Raw genomic sequence first — 13,929 nt, 5'->3', positions numbered from 1 at the left:
ATACATTTTTATGGGACTCATCTGTTTTCTTGATGCTTGAAAGTGCCAGATACTGCTTGATACTTCCTGGCACTTGTTGATAGCTCTTGACTTGTCTTTTCTTGAACTTCTTAACACATCTTGGACAGTGGACAGTTGATCAGTTTCTACAGTTTTAGTCACTTTTTAGACAGAAAATTCTCTGAAGTTAACAGTCCCAAAGGGCAAATGTGAACTATCCCTGACACACACACAGAAAAGTTACCAATATGTGTAATTCCCTCCTGCCAAAGGAGTACAGACCTCCAACACAAGGTGTCTTTGGACCATATCAATAGGGCTACCCCAGCCCTACAAAAAGATAACCTCATAATCCAAAATGAATTAGAATTAGAATCTCTACAGTGTGGAAACAGGCCCTTTGGCTCAACAAGTCCACATCGACCCTCCGAAGAGTAACCTACCTAGACCCATTCATCTACACTATATTTACCCCTGACTAATGCATCTAACCCTACACACCCAAGGACACTATGGGCAATTTAGCAAGGCAGGTTCACCTAACTTGCACATTTTTGGATTTAGGGAGGAAACCAGAGCACCCGGAGGAAACCCACACATACATGGGGAGAATATGCAAACTCCACACAGACAGTTGCCCGAGGCTGGAGTCAAACCCAGGTCCCTGATGCTGTGAGGCAGCAGTGCTAACCACTGAGCAGGGACTCCAAAATCTGGTTTGAGTGGGGGCAGATGGTCATTTAAATGACATACATCAACAATAATGACAAATACTGGGTTTGGGATAGGGTTTAGGATTTTGGACATCTGGCATTTTTGGCACAATTGAGTGACTCTCCATTGAGGCAAAGATCTGGACTTTATTTAACACTTCAAGTCCAAGATGACTTTTCTTTCTAGTTCAATCTGCAAGTGTCATTATGGACTCAAAATAGGCAAAAGGAGGTTTCCCAGCAATTTCTGATTTCATATTGTTTATCAGATGCAGTTCCTTGGCAACACATAAGCTGTCTATTGACAAAGCATCATTCTGTAATTCTTTCAAAGAAAAGGCACTTGGAAGAAGACTTGATTATTTACTGTAACCTTGATTTCTGAAATTCGTCAGTTGCTTTTGGCATATAAGCAATGTTGCCAGGACAGTTTTTTTTGTTCTTACTGAGTTCCACCTCATGGCATCAAAAGTCAACCATGAAATATGAGTCCAGGCTGACAGGTAGGCTGTAACTGAGTAAAGATAGCACATCCCAACAGTAAAGGAAGTAAGTAAATTTGCTGTATTCTCACAGCAGCCTTGCAATGTTCTTTTTCTTTTCAGCCCAGATTTAGTGAATTCAATTTCACAACATGAATTAACGACCCAATAGATTGCTGGCTCAATTCCTTATTCATTGGACTGTTGTTTTTATTTTTCAAATGACCTTCAAGGTTGAAATGAAAGAATTGCTTCTGCCTTGAAATAAAAAAAATGCCCAACTGTTATCCTGGAATACAAATCTAACGTCCACTCAGTCAAAATTACACAATAACTTTGACACTTTTATTCATCAGAAATAAACAGAAACAAACAAAATATAAATGTTAAAAAAAATCGTCAGTTGATTTTTGCAAAGAATATTCATGCATTGAGTCTCCTTATAGAGAGCTTTCCTTCCACAGATGTGTGTAGGGTGTACTCTTGTGAGTCTGGTCTTGCGAACACCAACACATACTGTTCTGCGAAGGTTCATGTAGTTTGCTGGCATTGGCATTGGAGCAATGGTTTATGGAGTCAAGGACAAAGAGGGGAATGTTATGTTCATGCTACCGGGTGTCTTTTTTGTAGGGTGTGTGCAGAGGGGCATGTAAAATCTAATGGATGGCCATCCCACTACTTTCCCATCCATTCCCCCAAGGGTTCATGAAATAGCAGTGAAATATACAGCCTATCGTCATTTCCAGTAGCTTTCTAACAATTGAGCTTTCTAACAAAGCAATGGAACCAAATAATACACTGCTCACATGTTGTTGGTGTTGGGCAGGGGGACAGACAGATGGAAGTGAGTGGGCCGTTTGTTTAAACTGAACTGGTTAAAAAATTGTGAAGAAACACACCATGATTGATGTGACCATGAATGCCCCTTGCTTTCTCAACCCGTTGCGTAAGGCATGGTGGCCCTTGGGTTCAACTGACTGCAAGTAACCTCTCTCGTTAATGAGAGATCAGCAGGTGGCCATCTAAGATGATGGGGGAGATATTAAATGAATATTTTGCATCAGTATTTACTATGGAAAAGGATATGGAAGATATAGATTGTAGGGAAATAGATGGTGACTTCTTGCTAAATGTCCAGATTACAGAGGAGGAAGTGCTGGATGTCTTAAAACGGTTAAAGGTGGAAAAATCCCCAGGACCTGATCAGGTGTACCAGAGAACTCTGTGGGAAGCTAGAGAAGTGATTGCTGGGCCTCTTGCTGAGATATTTGTATCATCGATAGTCACAGGTGAGGTGCCGGAAGACTGGAGGTTGGCAAACGTGGTGCCACCTTTTAAGAAGGGTGGTAAGGACAAGCCAGGGAACTACAGACCAGTGAGCCTTATCTCGGTGGTGGGCAAGTTGTTGGAGGGAATCCTGAGGGACAGGATGTACATGTATTTGGAAAGTCAAGGACTGATTCAGGATAGTCAACATGGCTTTGTGTGTGGGAAACCATGTCTCACAAACTTGATTGAGTTTTTTGATGAAGTAACAAAGAAGATTGATGAGGGTTGAGCAGTAGATGTGATCTATATGGACTTCAGTAAGGCATTCGACAAGGTTCCACATGGGAGACTGATTAGCAAGGTTAGATCTCATGAAATACAGGGAGAACTAGCCATTTGGACACAGAACTGGCTCAAAGGTAGAAGACAGAGGGTGGTGGTGGAGGGTTATTTTTCAGTCTGGAGGCCTGTGACCAGTGGAGTGCCACAAGGATCGGTGCTGGGCCATATACATTTTGTCATTTACATAAATGATTTGGGTGCGAGCATAAGAGGTACAGTTAGTAAGTTTGCAGATGACACCAAAATTGGAGATGTAGTGGACAGCGAAGAGGATTACCTCAGATTACAACAGGATCTTGACCAGATGGGCCAACCGGCCAAGAAGTGACAGATGGAGTTTAATTCAGATAAAAACGAGGTGGTGCATTTTGGAAAGCAACTCTTAGCAGGACTTATACACTTAATGGTAAGGTCCTGGGGAGTGTTGCTGAACAAAGAGACCTTGGAGTGCAGGTTCATAGCTCCTTGAAAGTGGAGTCTCAGGTAGGTAGGATAATGAAGAAGGTGTTTGGTATGCTTTCCTTTATTGGTCAGAGTATTAAGTACAGGAGTTGGGAGGTCATGTTGGGGCTGTATAGGACATTGGTTAGGCCACGTTGGAATATTGCATGCAATTCTGGTTTCCTTCCTATCGGAAAGATGTTGTGAAACCTGAAAGGGTTCAGAAAAGATTTACAAGGATGTTGTCAGGGTTGGAGGATCTGAGCTACAGGGAGAGGCTGAACAAGCTGGGGCTGTTTTCCCTGGAGCATCGGAGGCTGAGGGGTGACCTAAAAGAGGTTTACTAAATTATGAGGGGCATGCATAGAATAAATAGGCAAAGTCTTTTCCCTGGGGTCGGGGAGTCCAGAACTAGAGGGCACAGGTTGAGGGTGAGAGGGGAAAGATATAAAAGAGACCTAAGGGGCAACGTTTTCACCAGAGGGTGGTATGTGTATGGAATGAGCTGCCAGAGGAAGTGGTGGAGGCTGGTACAATTGCAACATTTAAGAGGCATTTGGATGGGTATATGAATAGGAAGGGTTTGGAGGGATATGGGCCGGGTGCTGGCAGGTGAGACTAGATTGGGTTGGGATATCTGGTCGGCATGGACGGGTTGGATTGAAGGGTCTGTTTCTATGCTGTACATCACTATAACTCTATGACCTTCACATCCTTCAAGTGGTGACCTAAGGGTAACAGGGGCCACCCCCTGCCAAAAGCTTTCACAACCCATCTCGAAAGGTGATAACATCAACCTCCCCCCACCCACCTCACCCTCCCAATCCCCCCAATCTCCCTGCTTGGTCATCCCATCTAGACTCTAATCCTTTCACACCCTAAATTCCAGGACTGAACTGAGTTTGGGATCCATTGTTTTTCTTCTTGGGTCCTCTTCACAGTCCCAGCAGTGTCCCTTATGAATTCTGTGGCTACTGCAGGCGCCCACCAGATTGTCAAATTGTCCATCAGCTCTCGAGGTAGGACATCTTCTCATTGAGAGAAGAGGCCTCACTCTCTCCTCCTTTAAGCCAACATCTGCTTCTTATGTTTCCATTGGTAAGTGAAACTAGGATGAGAGGGCACTGCCTCAAAATTAGGGGGAGCAGATTTAGGACTGAATTGAGAAGGAACTTCTTCACCCAGCAGGTTGTGAATCTGTGGACTTCCCTGCCCAGTGAAGGAGTTGAAGCTTTCTCATTGAATGCTTTTAAAGCTAAATAGATAATTTTTTGAACAAGAAAGGAATTAAAGAGTTATGGTGAGAGGGAGGGTCAGTGGAGCTGAGGCCACGAAAAGATCATCCATGATCTTATTGAAGGTGGAGCAGGCTCGAATGGTTAGGTGGCCTACGCCTGCTCCTAGTTCTTCTGTTCTTTTGTTCTTATTGCTGTGGGGTGACCTTTTGGCTTTAAAGATAGTCAGTTTGAAACCAACCACTATACTGTGGTGGGGTTGGATTGATGGTTGAGTAATACATAGCATCTTGTCCAGTAAAAATTCAGCCTACAGAATGTTAAAGTGCAGCAACAATGATACAATTGGGAACCATTTTTGACCAAAGACAATAAATTACAAAGTTGAAATGGAGGTTAAAAATAGCACAGAGTATTTGTATACATGGAAGTAAAATTATTAATTATTCCAACAATTGTGTGAGCTATTTGAATTACACATTGTTCTTACTTCACAATTAGAATTTTCATTTTGATCTAACATTTTATACTGAGAAATTGAAAATAACTGTGTAAAAAAGCATACCCAAATACTGTCTTCCTGACGATATTGCTTCCAGTTCCTTCCAGTATCACTGAACATCAGCAGGTAACTTATAACCCAGTCTGAACTACCATATCGACCTTGAGTTGCTATGGCAGTAATCTCTGTCCTCTCACCGAGATCTAACTGCAACCATTGGTGTTTATTTGATTCCAGTGGGGACCAGCCACCTGCTCCTGAAATACAATGTTTTTGAAAGCAATTGGTAACATTGGGTTATAGACTTTAAGTAGTCAAGAAGTTCAAATTATGCATAATATTTAATAAACCAGCATTCAAATCATATTCCAATTAATAGTAAGCAATAGAGATATGTTAATTTCAGAAGATTTGTAAAGAAGACCTGATTACATTTTTGTGAATTAATTATGTAAGTGTAAAAAATGCTTGCACATTCAGTGGTTGAAGACAAGTTAAGTAAGTTGGCTCTATGTTCACTGGAATTCAGAAGAATTGAAAGGGATCTCGTAGAAAATTCTGAATAGGCTTGATAGGGTGGATGCTAAAAGGTTTTTTCCTCTGGCTGTGAAATTGAAAGTGGAGGGGTGGGGCGCAGTCACAGGACAAGAGGCTAATCGCTCAAAAGTGAAATGAGAAGTTACTTCACTCAAAGGGTTGTGGAATACTTAGAAATCTCGACCTCAGAGTATTATTGGATGCTCCATCACTGAATATACTTGAGGCAGACAGCTTCTCGGTCTCTTCGGGAGTGAAGGCATAAGGATTGTTGGCAGGAAAGAACAGTTGAAACCCAATATAAGCAATGATCAAAATGAAAGGGTGAGCAAGCTCAATGACTTCTAGTCCTGCTCTTATTTCTTGTGCTAAGGCAAATAGGTTCAATGCAGTTAAGGGGAATTGAGATAAATACATGAAGGAAACAGTCATTGAAGCACATGATGATTGGGTGAAGTGCAGTAGAGAGCAAAGAGGCTCATGGGGAGCATAAGCAATGACATATATCTGCAGAGTCAGACCTATTTTTGTGAATTTACATTCTCACAATATGTTTCTCCTTCCACAATGTGCAGCTGAAATGTTAAAGATGGTCACACAGCTGGGACATTACAATTCATAGAAACACAGAATCCCTACAGTGTGGTAGCAGGCCATTTGATCCATTGAGTCTACACTGGCTCTCCAAACAGCATCACACCCAGATCCATCCTATCCCTGAAACCCTGCCAGGCTTCAGGGATTCACCAAGCCTGCACATCCGCGGATATTATAGGACAACTTAGCATGGCTAATACTCTTAACCTTCACACCTTTGGGAGGAAAGCAGAGCAACAATAGGAAATCAATGCACACATGGGGAGAATATGCAAATGCCACACAGGCAGTCACCCAAGGCTGGAATCAAACCCTGGACCCTGGTGTTGCGTGACAGCAGTGCCAATCAGTGTGCCACTATGCTGCCCCAATTAGCTCTAGTGCCCTGGGTAAGGAAGAGAAGATTTGCATCAATTTCCCCCCAATCACAATTATTTGAACTCTGACGAATTAGAATGAAGTCAAAAAAGAGTGTATTTTTAATTCATTTGTGGGCTGTGGGTGTTGCTGGCTGGCCAGCATTTATTGCCATCCCTAGTTGCCCTTGAGAAGGTGATGGTGAGCTGCCTTCTTGAACTGCTGGAACCCACTTGCTGTGGGTTGACCCACAATGCCATTAGGGAGGGAATTCCAGGATTTTGACTGAGCAACAGTTAAAGGAACAGCAATATATTTCCTAGTCAGGATTGTGAGTGGCTTGAGGGGAACTTGAAGGTGGCAGTGTTCTCTTATATCTGCTGCCCTTGTCCTTCTAGATTGAAGGACAAAAAAGAGTTATAATTGGCTTGTTTGACAGGAATTATGTTCCAGCACCAAGACAGACTGACATAAATAGGGAGAAAAGCAACCATGCTATTATGGAGAGTTTCATTGACATAAAACTGATATTAAGCGTCAAATGAACAGGAAGCGGTGAGGAGTTGCTACACAAAGTTGAGCAGTACAGACAAAAAGCAGAGGAACTGAAGCAGTGACATTTGCATCAATGTAATGGTAGCGAGAGGTATAACAATTCTGAGAGAACAGTGTGGGTCTTAGTACATTTATTCCACACCTTTATTCCAAATGTGATTTTATTGCACATGTTAAGAAATGCAATGTGTGCAATTGTTCTCTCACAGGATTAAGACATTGCTGGCTAATCTGCCCTGGAAATAGTAGTAGTGAACTATAATTAGATTAGGTTACCTACAGTGTGGAAACAGGCCCTTCGGCCCAACAAGTCCACACCGACCCTCCGAAGAGGAACCCACCCACACCTATTCCCCTACATTTACCCCTTCACCTAACACTGCGGGCAATTTAGCATGGCCAATTCACCTGACCTGCACATCTTTGGACTGTGGGAGGAAACCGGAGCACCTGGAGGAAACCTGCGCAGACACAGGGAGAATGTGCAAACTCCACACAGAGAGTTGCCTGAGGCAGGAATTGAACCCAGGTCCCTGGTGCTGTGAGGCAGCTGTGCTGACCACTGTGCCACCATGCCGCCCAAGGACGATCTTCTTGAACCACTGTGTTTTAAGTATGTCCATGTGTTTTAAGTATACACACAAGTGTTAATAGAAAGGGAATTCCCAGACATTGACCCAGCGACAGTGAATGAACTGTGAGGTAGTTCCAATTCAGGATGACATACAGCTTGAAGGGGAACTTGCAAGTGGTGATAGTTCCATTTATCTGGTACCTTTGTCTTTCTAACTTGGAGAGGTCATGGATATAATCATGGGATGAGGGGGTTGTCCAATGAGGGGAGAGGAGCAAAATGGATCTAAGGACCTTTCAGTTTAGAAGAATGGCAAGATAATAGCTTATTTTCCCTGGCTGGAGAGACCAAAATATCTCAGATAAGCAGTCAATCATTTATGACTGAAATGAGGCAAAATTTCTTCACTCGGAGGGTTCAGAGTCTTTGAAATTGTCTATGCAAGAATACAGAGATGTGGAGGTGCTGATTGAAATGAGATGGACAAATTCAGTGATGAAGGAGCAGCATTCTGAAAGCTTGTGATTTCAAATATAACCTTGTTTCTTGTGACTTCTGATAAGAATACTGTGGATGTTATGCCATTGAACGTATTCTGTGACTCATCTATTTTTGAACTTAAAAGGAATCCAACAATATGGGAATAAAACAGGAAAGTGAATTTGAGGTTGAAGATCAGTCATGATATTACTGAGAGACAGATCTTCATATGCTTTCCTCTTGTTCTGATCTCTGATGCATACAGTGTTAGAGCAGTTAAATCACGAGCAAAGGATCTTGGTGCAGAGAATAATCTTGTAAGGAAAGCTTTTGTTTCTGTTTGCTCATGGCGTTTGGACATCATGGACTAGGCTTGCATTTAGTGCTTATTCCTAATTGCCCCAGAGAAGGTGGTAATGAATTGCCTTTTTGAATTGCGGCAACTTTAGACTATAGGCACACTATCAGGATTGGTACCATCATTTGTCAACAAGCAATCAAATGTATTTTTGCCAGTGGATCCATTCTTTCATGCAGAGCAAAATGTAGTAACATGCATGACTCCCAATGCTTTGGCCTCCCAACAGATGCTTGTGGGCAGAAATTGAAATTCTGAAATGTTGCAAAATCTCAGGATCATCCATCAATAACGCCAGTGACAAAAAAAAGGGAGGTGTAGTTAGAGGGCAACAAGTGTAACAAATGATGGTGTGGCGTATGCATTCAAAGTTAAAAGAACATTGACTGAAAGCCTCAGGCAAATTAAGGATATTGGTTGGACAATAGGGCAAGGAAAGTCAGAAAAGCTCTTAATGACTTCCATTTATTTTAATTTGCTGCTTTCACATTGGCGATTATCCTGCTACTGTTTGTGAAAATGCTGACATGCCTCACTTATTTTTCTAAGAAATTATTCACAGAATGAGGGAGTCGCTGGTGAGACTAACATTTACTGCCTGCCTCTAATTGCCCAGAGGATAGTTAAGAGTCAACCACATTGCTGTGAGTTTGGAGTCACATGTAGGCCAGACCAGGTTAGGATAGCAGTTTCCTTCCTGAAAGGACATTAGTGAACCAGATGGGTTATTCCTGACCATCGTCAATGGATGTATAGTCATTGCTGGTCTCTTAATTCTAGACTTACCAAATTCAAATTCCACCATTTACCGTGATGGGATTCAAGCCCAGGACCTCAGGAAATAATATTGCTAAGCCATTGCCTCCCTGTTATTGCAATGTATTATTCAAGGGAGTAATGCAATACTGACTGTGTGCAAAATACATCTCTGAGACAGAAGCAGGATTAAACATTGGCAAGGTTTCCAGATTGGGTTACTTCATCGGTGTAAATGAGAAAACTGGACTGTTACACACACATATATATATATATATATAAATTATGCTATCAGTTCTTGTGTTTTTCTCTCAGTTCAAAACCTTTCAAATCATTATTTTCGAAGTGCGGTGACTCATCTTAATGGACCACTGTGCCTAATTTGCATTAACAAATTCAGAAATTTAAAATGGTCAAACTTGAAGGTGAAACAGAAATGTGTCTGGTTGAATTTGAAAAGCTAGCCTGCAGCCGATAAAATTTACAAGCGGCTGGAACAGTTGCAAATGAAATTTACAGATATTGCAAAAATACATGCATATTGGAAGAGTTACCAACTTTACATTCACTATGGAGGATCAAATTGAAAGGATTGAGAGACATTACAGATTCTGCATTTAATTTGTACGATCACCACGAGCCAAGGATTAACAGAATGGAGCAGCTGAAGGTCCAAGAACAGCTTTGAGGAAGGGTCACCGGATCCGAAATGTTAACTCTGATTTCACAGATGCCACCAGACATGCTGTGCTTTTTCCAGGAATTTCAATTTTTGTTTCTGATTTACAGCAATCGTTGTTCTTTCAGTTGAGACAGAGATGTGGGACAGGGAACAAAATGGTGTGTAGAAGTTGCAGACAACTGGAATCTCAGGGTCTTTTTTCCCAACAGAAAAGTTAGATTTTTCCAGATTTGAAATGAGATAACTGTTGAAGATCCCATGGATTTATTTTAAAATAATTTTTAAAAATAGGTAAACTCTGAATATCAGTTCAAAGAACAAAAAGTAGAAATATTGCCTTCCCTTTAAATGAGGACTGAATGGTGTCAAAGATCCTGGGCACAAATGATCAAATTATAAGAAGCAGAGTTGCAGATCAGCAAAGTGATTAAAAGTATTGTGAAAGCATTGGAATTTATTTATGAAACTAAAGAGTTCAGAGGTTCTCAAGCTATGTTAAATTCAAAGTTAAGAGTGTGGTGCTGGAAAGACAGCTGGAAAGGTCAGGCAGCATCCGAGGAGCAGGAGAATTGACATTTTGGGTATAAGCCCTTCATGCCCAAAACATTAATTATCCTCCTCCTCGGATGCTGCCTGACCTGCTGTGTCTTTCCAGCATCACACTCTCAACTCTGATCTCCGGCAACTACAGTCCTCACTTTCTCCTTATGTTAAACTCATACAGAATCCAAGGGAGGCCACGTTTAAAATCCTGGCCTCCTCAAAGACATGGGGGCAAAGAAACTTTACAAGGGTGACACCAAATCTAAGAGATTATAGGCATCTGATAAGATTGAATTCATTAGGGATTAGAAAAGGAACAAACTAAGGAAGCCAGATCGTGATCTTTAAAATTCTGAATGGATCAGCAAAATAGATATGGAGAGAACATTTCCACTTGCGGGAGAATGGCAGATGATAAATATTACAGTTACCAATAAATCCATTAAGGAGATAAAGAAAATTCACTTGGAGTAGTGAGAAAGCAAAGCTCACCGCAACATAATGTTGTTTGAGTGAATATTTCAGATGTTTTCAAAAGAACACCATGAAATTACACGAGAGAAAGGCAAATTGACAAATATGAAAAGTTGGGAAGAGACAAATGGAATGGAAGGAAATGAGTGGGGTGCAAGTATCAATTCAAAATAGTTGAGGCAAATGGATTAATTTTCAAGAATTCATTCCTGGGGGTGGGGCGACATTAGCATTTATTGCCTCGCGAGCAGTCAGAAATCTATTACTTTGCTGTGGGGCTGGAGTCACATGTACACCAGATCAGGCAACAACAGCAGATTTCCTTTCCTGAAGGACATTCATAAACTAACTGGGTTTTACAACAAATGATAGTGGTTGCCATGGGCTAGATTTTATTGATTTTTATTTACTGCTTTTTGAACTTAACCTTCTATAAATATAGGATTCTAGTCTATATCTTGGAACATTGGTCTGTGTGCTGGATCAAGGGACACTCATAGAAACTAGTGAAAAAAAAGAATTACGATGGAGGTGATAAGATTCTTTCCGGATGCTTGGGTAGAAAGTTATCCTTCATTGCTTGCATCTCACAGTGTTCTCCCATTGTTACACAAGCAAATGCTACAGGGATTCTGTATTAATAGTCATGCTGTTTTTAGACAATGCTGCCTCAGGCAAGAACATTGATCCTGCTATTTTTGCAAGAAAGCGCAAAAGTGAGGCGGAAATATAAATTGCTGAGATACATCGACAGGTTAAAGAAGTGTAGTGACAAAGTATAATATAGAAAAAAGTAAGGATATCCACTATGGCAGTCAGAATAGACAGTAGACAAGCAGGAGACTGGAAGAACAAAGCAAGCTAGGCAGCATCAGGAAGTGGAGAGTCAACGTTTCAGGTACAACCCTTCTTCAGGGTTTACTTTGTATTCCAGAATCTGCAGGGTTTTTTTTGTCTCTAACTAAGTCATAGAGTCATAAGTCATAGAGACATACAGCACGGAAACAGACCCTTCGGTCCAACTCATTCATGCTGACCAGATTTCCCAACCCAATTTAGTCACACCTGCCAGCACCCAGCCCATATCCCTCCAATCCCTTCCCATTTATATACCCAGCCAAATGCATTTTAAATGTTACAATGCCTCCACCATTTCCTCTGGCAGCTCATTCCATACCCATACCACCCTCTGCGTGAAAAAGTTGTCCCTCAGGTCTCTTTTATATCTTTCCCCTCTCACCCTCTACCTATGCCCTCTAGTTCTGGACTCCCCCACCCCAGGGAAAAGACTTTGTTTATTTACCCTATCCATGTCCCTCATGAATTTTGTAAACCTCTGTCAGGTCACCCCTCAGCCTCTGACGCTCCAGGGAAAACAGCCCTAGCCTATCCAGCCTCTCCTTAGAGCTCAAATCTTCCAACCCTGGCAACATCCTTGTAAATCTTTTCTGAACCCTTTCACGTTTCACAACATCTTTCTGATAGGAAGGAGACCAGAATTGCACGCAATATTCCAAAAGTGGCCTAACCAATGTCCTGTACAGCCACAGCATGACCTCCCAACTCCTGTACTCAATACTCTGACCAGTAAAGGAAAGCATACCAAATACCTTCTCCACTATCCTATCTAACTTCGACTCCACTTTCAAGGAGCTATGAACCTGCACTCCAAGGTCTCTTTGTTCAGCAACACTCTCCAGGACCTTACCATTAAGAGCATAAGTCCTGCTAAGATTTGCTTTCCCAAAATGCAGCACCTCACATTTAGCTGAATTAAACTCCATCTGCCATTTCTCAGCCCATTGGCCCATCTGGTCAAGATCCTATTGTAATCTGAGGTAACCTTCTTCGCTGTCCACTACACCTCCAATTTTGGTGTCATCTGCAAACTTACTAGCTATACCTATTATGCTCACATCCAAATCATTGATATAAATGACGAAAAGTAGTGGACCCATCACTGATCTTGTGGTACTCCACTGGTCATAGGCCTCCAGTCTGAATAACAACCTTCCATCACCATCCTCTGTCTTCTACCTTTGAGTCAGTTCTGTATCTAAATGGCTAGTTCCCTCTGTATTCCGTGAGATATAGCCTTACTAACCAGTGTCCCATTGCTAGCCTTGTCGAACGCCTTACTGAAGTCCATATAGACCACTCTATCCTCATCAATCCTCTTTGTTTCTTCAAAAAAACTCAATCAAGTTTGTGAGACATGATTTCCCACGCACAAAGCTATGTTGACTATCCCTAATCAGTCCTTGCCTTTCCAGTCAAAATTGAAAAGTGAATATTTTTAAACGAGTTTGAAATGTTACATTTTGATGTTTAGACATGCTTATACAAGAATACAAAGTTAGCACATGGGTACCATGATGAATCTTGACAGCAATTTGCATGTTTAGATTAGAATCCCTACCTTGTGGAAGCAGGCTCATCAAGGCACACCCACCCTCTAAAGAACATCCCATCCAATCCCCATAATCCTGCACCTACATGGTGTATCCACCTAACCTGCACATCCCTGGACAGTCTAGTATGGCTAATCAACATAACCTGCACATATTTGTACTGTGGGAGGAAACTAAAACACTTAATGTAAACCCATGGAGACATAGGAAGAACATGAAAACTCCACACAGACAGTTGCTGAGGCTAGGATCAAAACCAGTTTCCTGGGTCTGTGAGGCAGCAGTGCTAACCACTGAGTCACCATGCCACATTGCTGACTTTTATTCAAAGAAAATTGTCGAACAGGGATAAAGAAATCTTTCTCCAATTCTACAGAACGTTGAGATTATATGAAGAGCTAACGCTTGAAACATCGACTCTCCTACCCCTCGGATGCTGCTTGCCCGGCTGTGCTTTTTCCAGCACCACTCTTGACAAAATGAACATATGACAATAGTAAGCCACTCAGTCCTTTGAGCCTGCTCAGGTATTCAATAAGATCATGGCTAATCTGATGTTGACCTCAATTCTACATTCTTGAATATCCATAATAACCTTTCAGACCACATCTGGAGTATTAT

General features: G+C 41.7%; 1 protein-coding gene across 2 annotated transcripts in view; it reads right to left on the bottom strand.

Annotated features, from left to right (window-relative positions):
• LOC122551779 (contactin-associated protein-like 5) overlaps positions 1-13,929 on the bottom strand; it is an 888,067-nt gene that overhangs the window by 758,393 nt on the left and 115,745 nt on the right. For both annotated transcript variants that reach the window (XM_087989329.1, XM_043694242.2), the window contains exon 3: positions 5,048-5,241. In XM_087989329.1, coding sequence (XP_087845455.1) covers positions 5,048-5,241 — 194 coding nt within the window. The remainder of the gene's footprint in view (positions 1-5,047; positions 5,242-13,929) is intronic.

This window comes from Chiloscyllium plagiosum, unplaced genomic scaffold (assembly GCF_037043375.1).
Source record: "Chiloscyllium plagiosum isolate Xiang-an unplaced genomic scaffold, Cpla_swu_hap1 HiC_scaffold_7, whole genome shotgun sequence".
NCBI lineage: Eukaryota > Metazoa > Chordata > Chondrichthyes > Orectolobiformes > Hemiscylliidae > Chiloscyllium > Chiloscyllium plagiosum.
The sequence above is the reverse complement of the archived record's forward strand: the minus strand, read 5'-3'. Positions and strand labels throughout refer to the sequence as shown.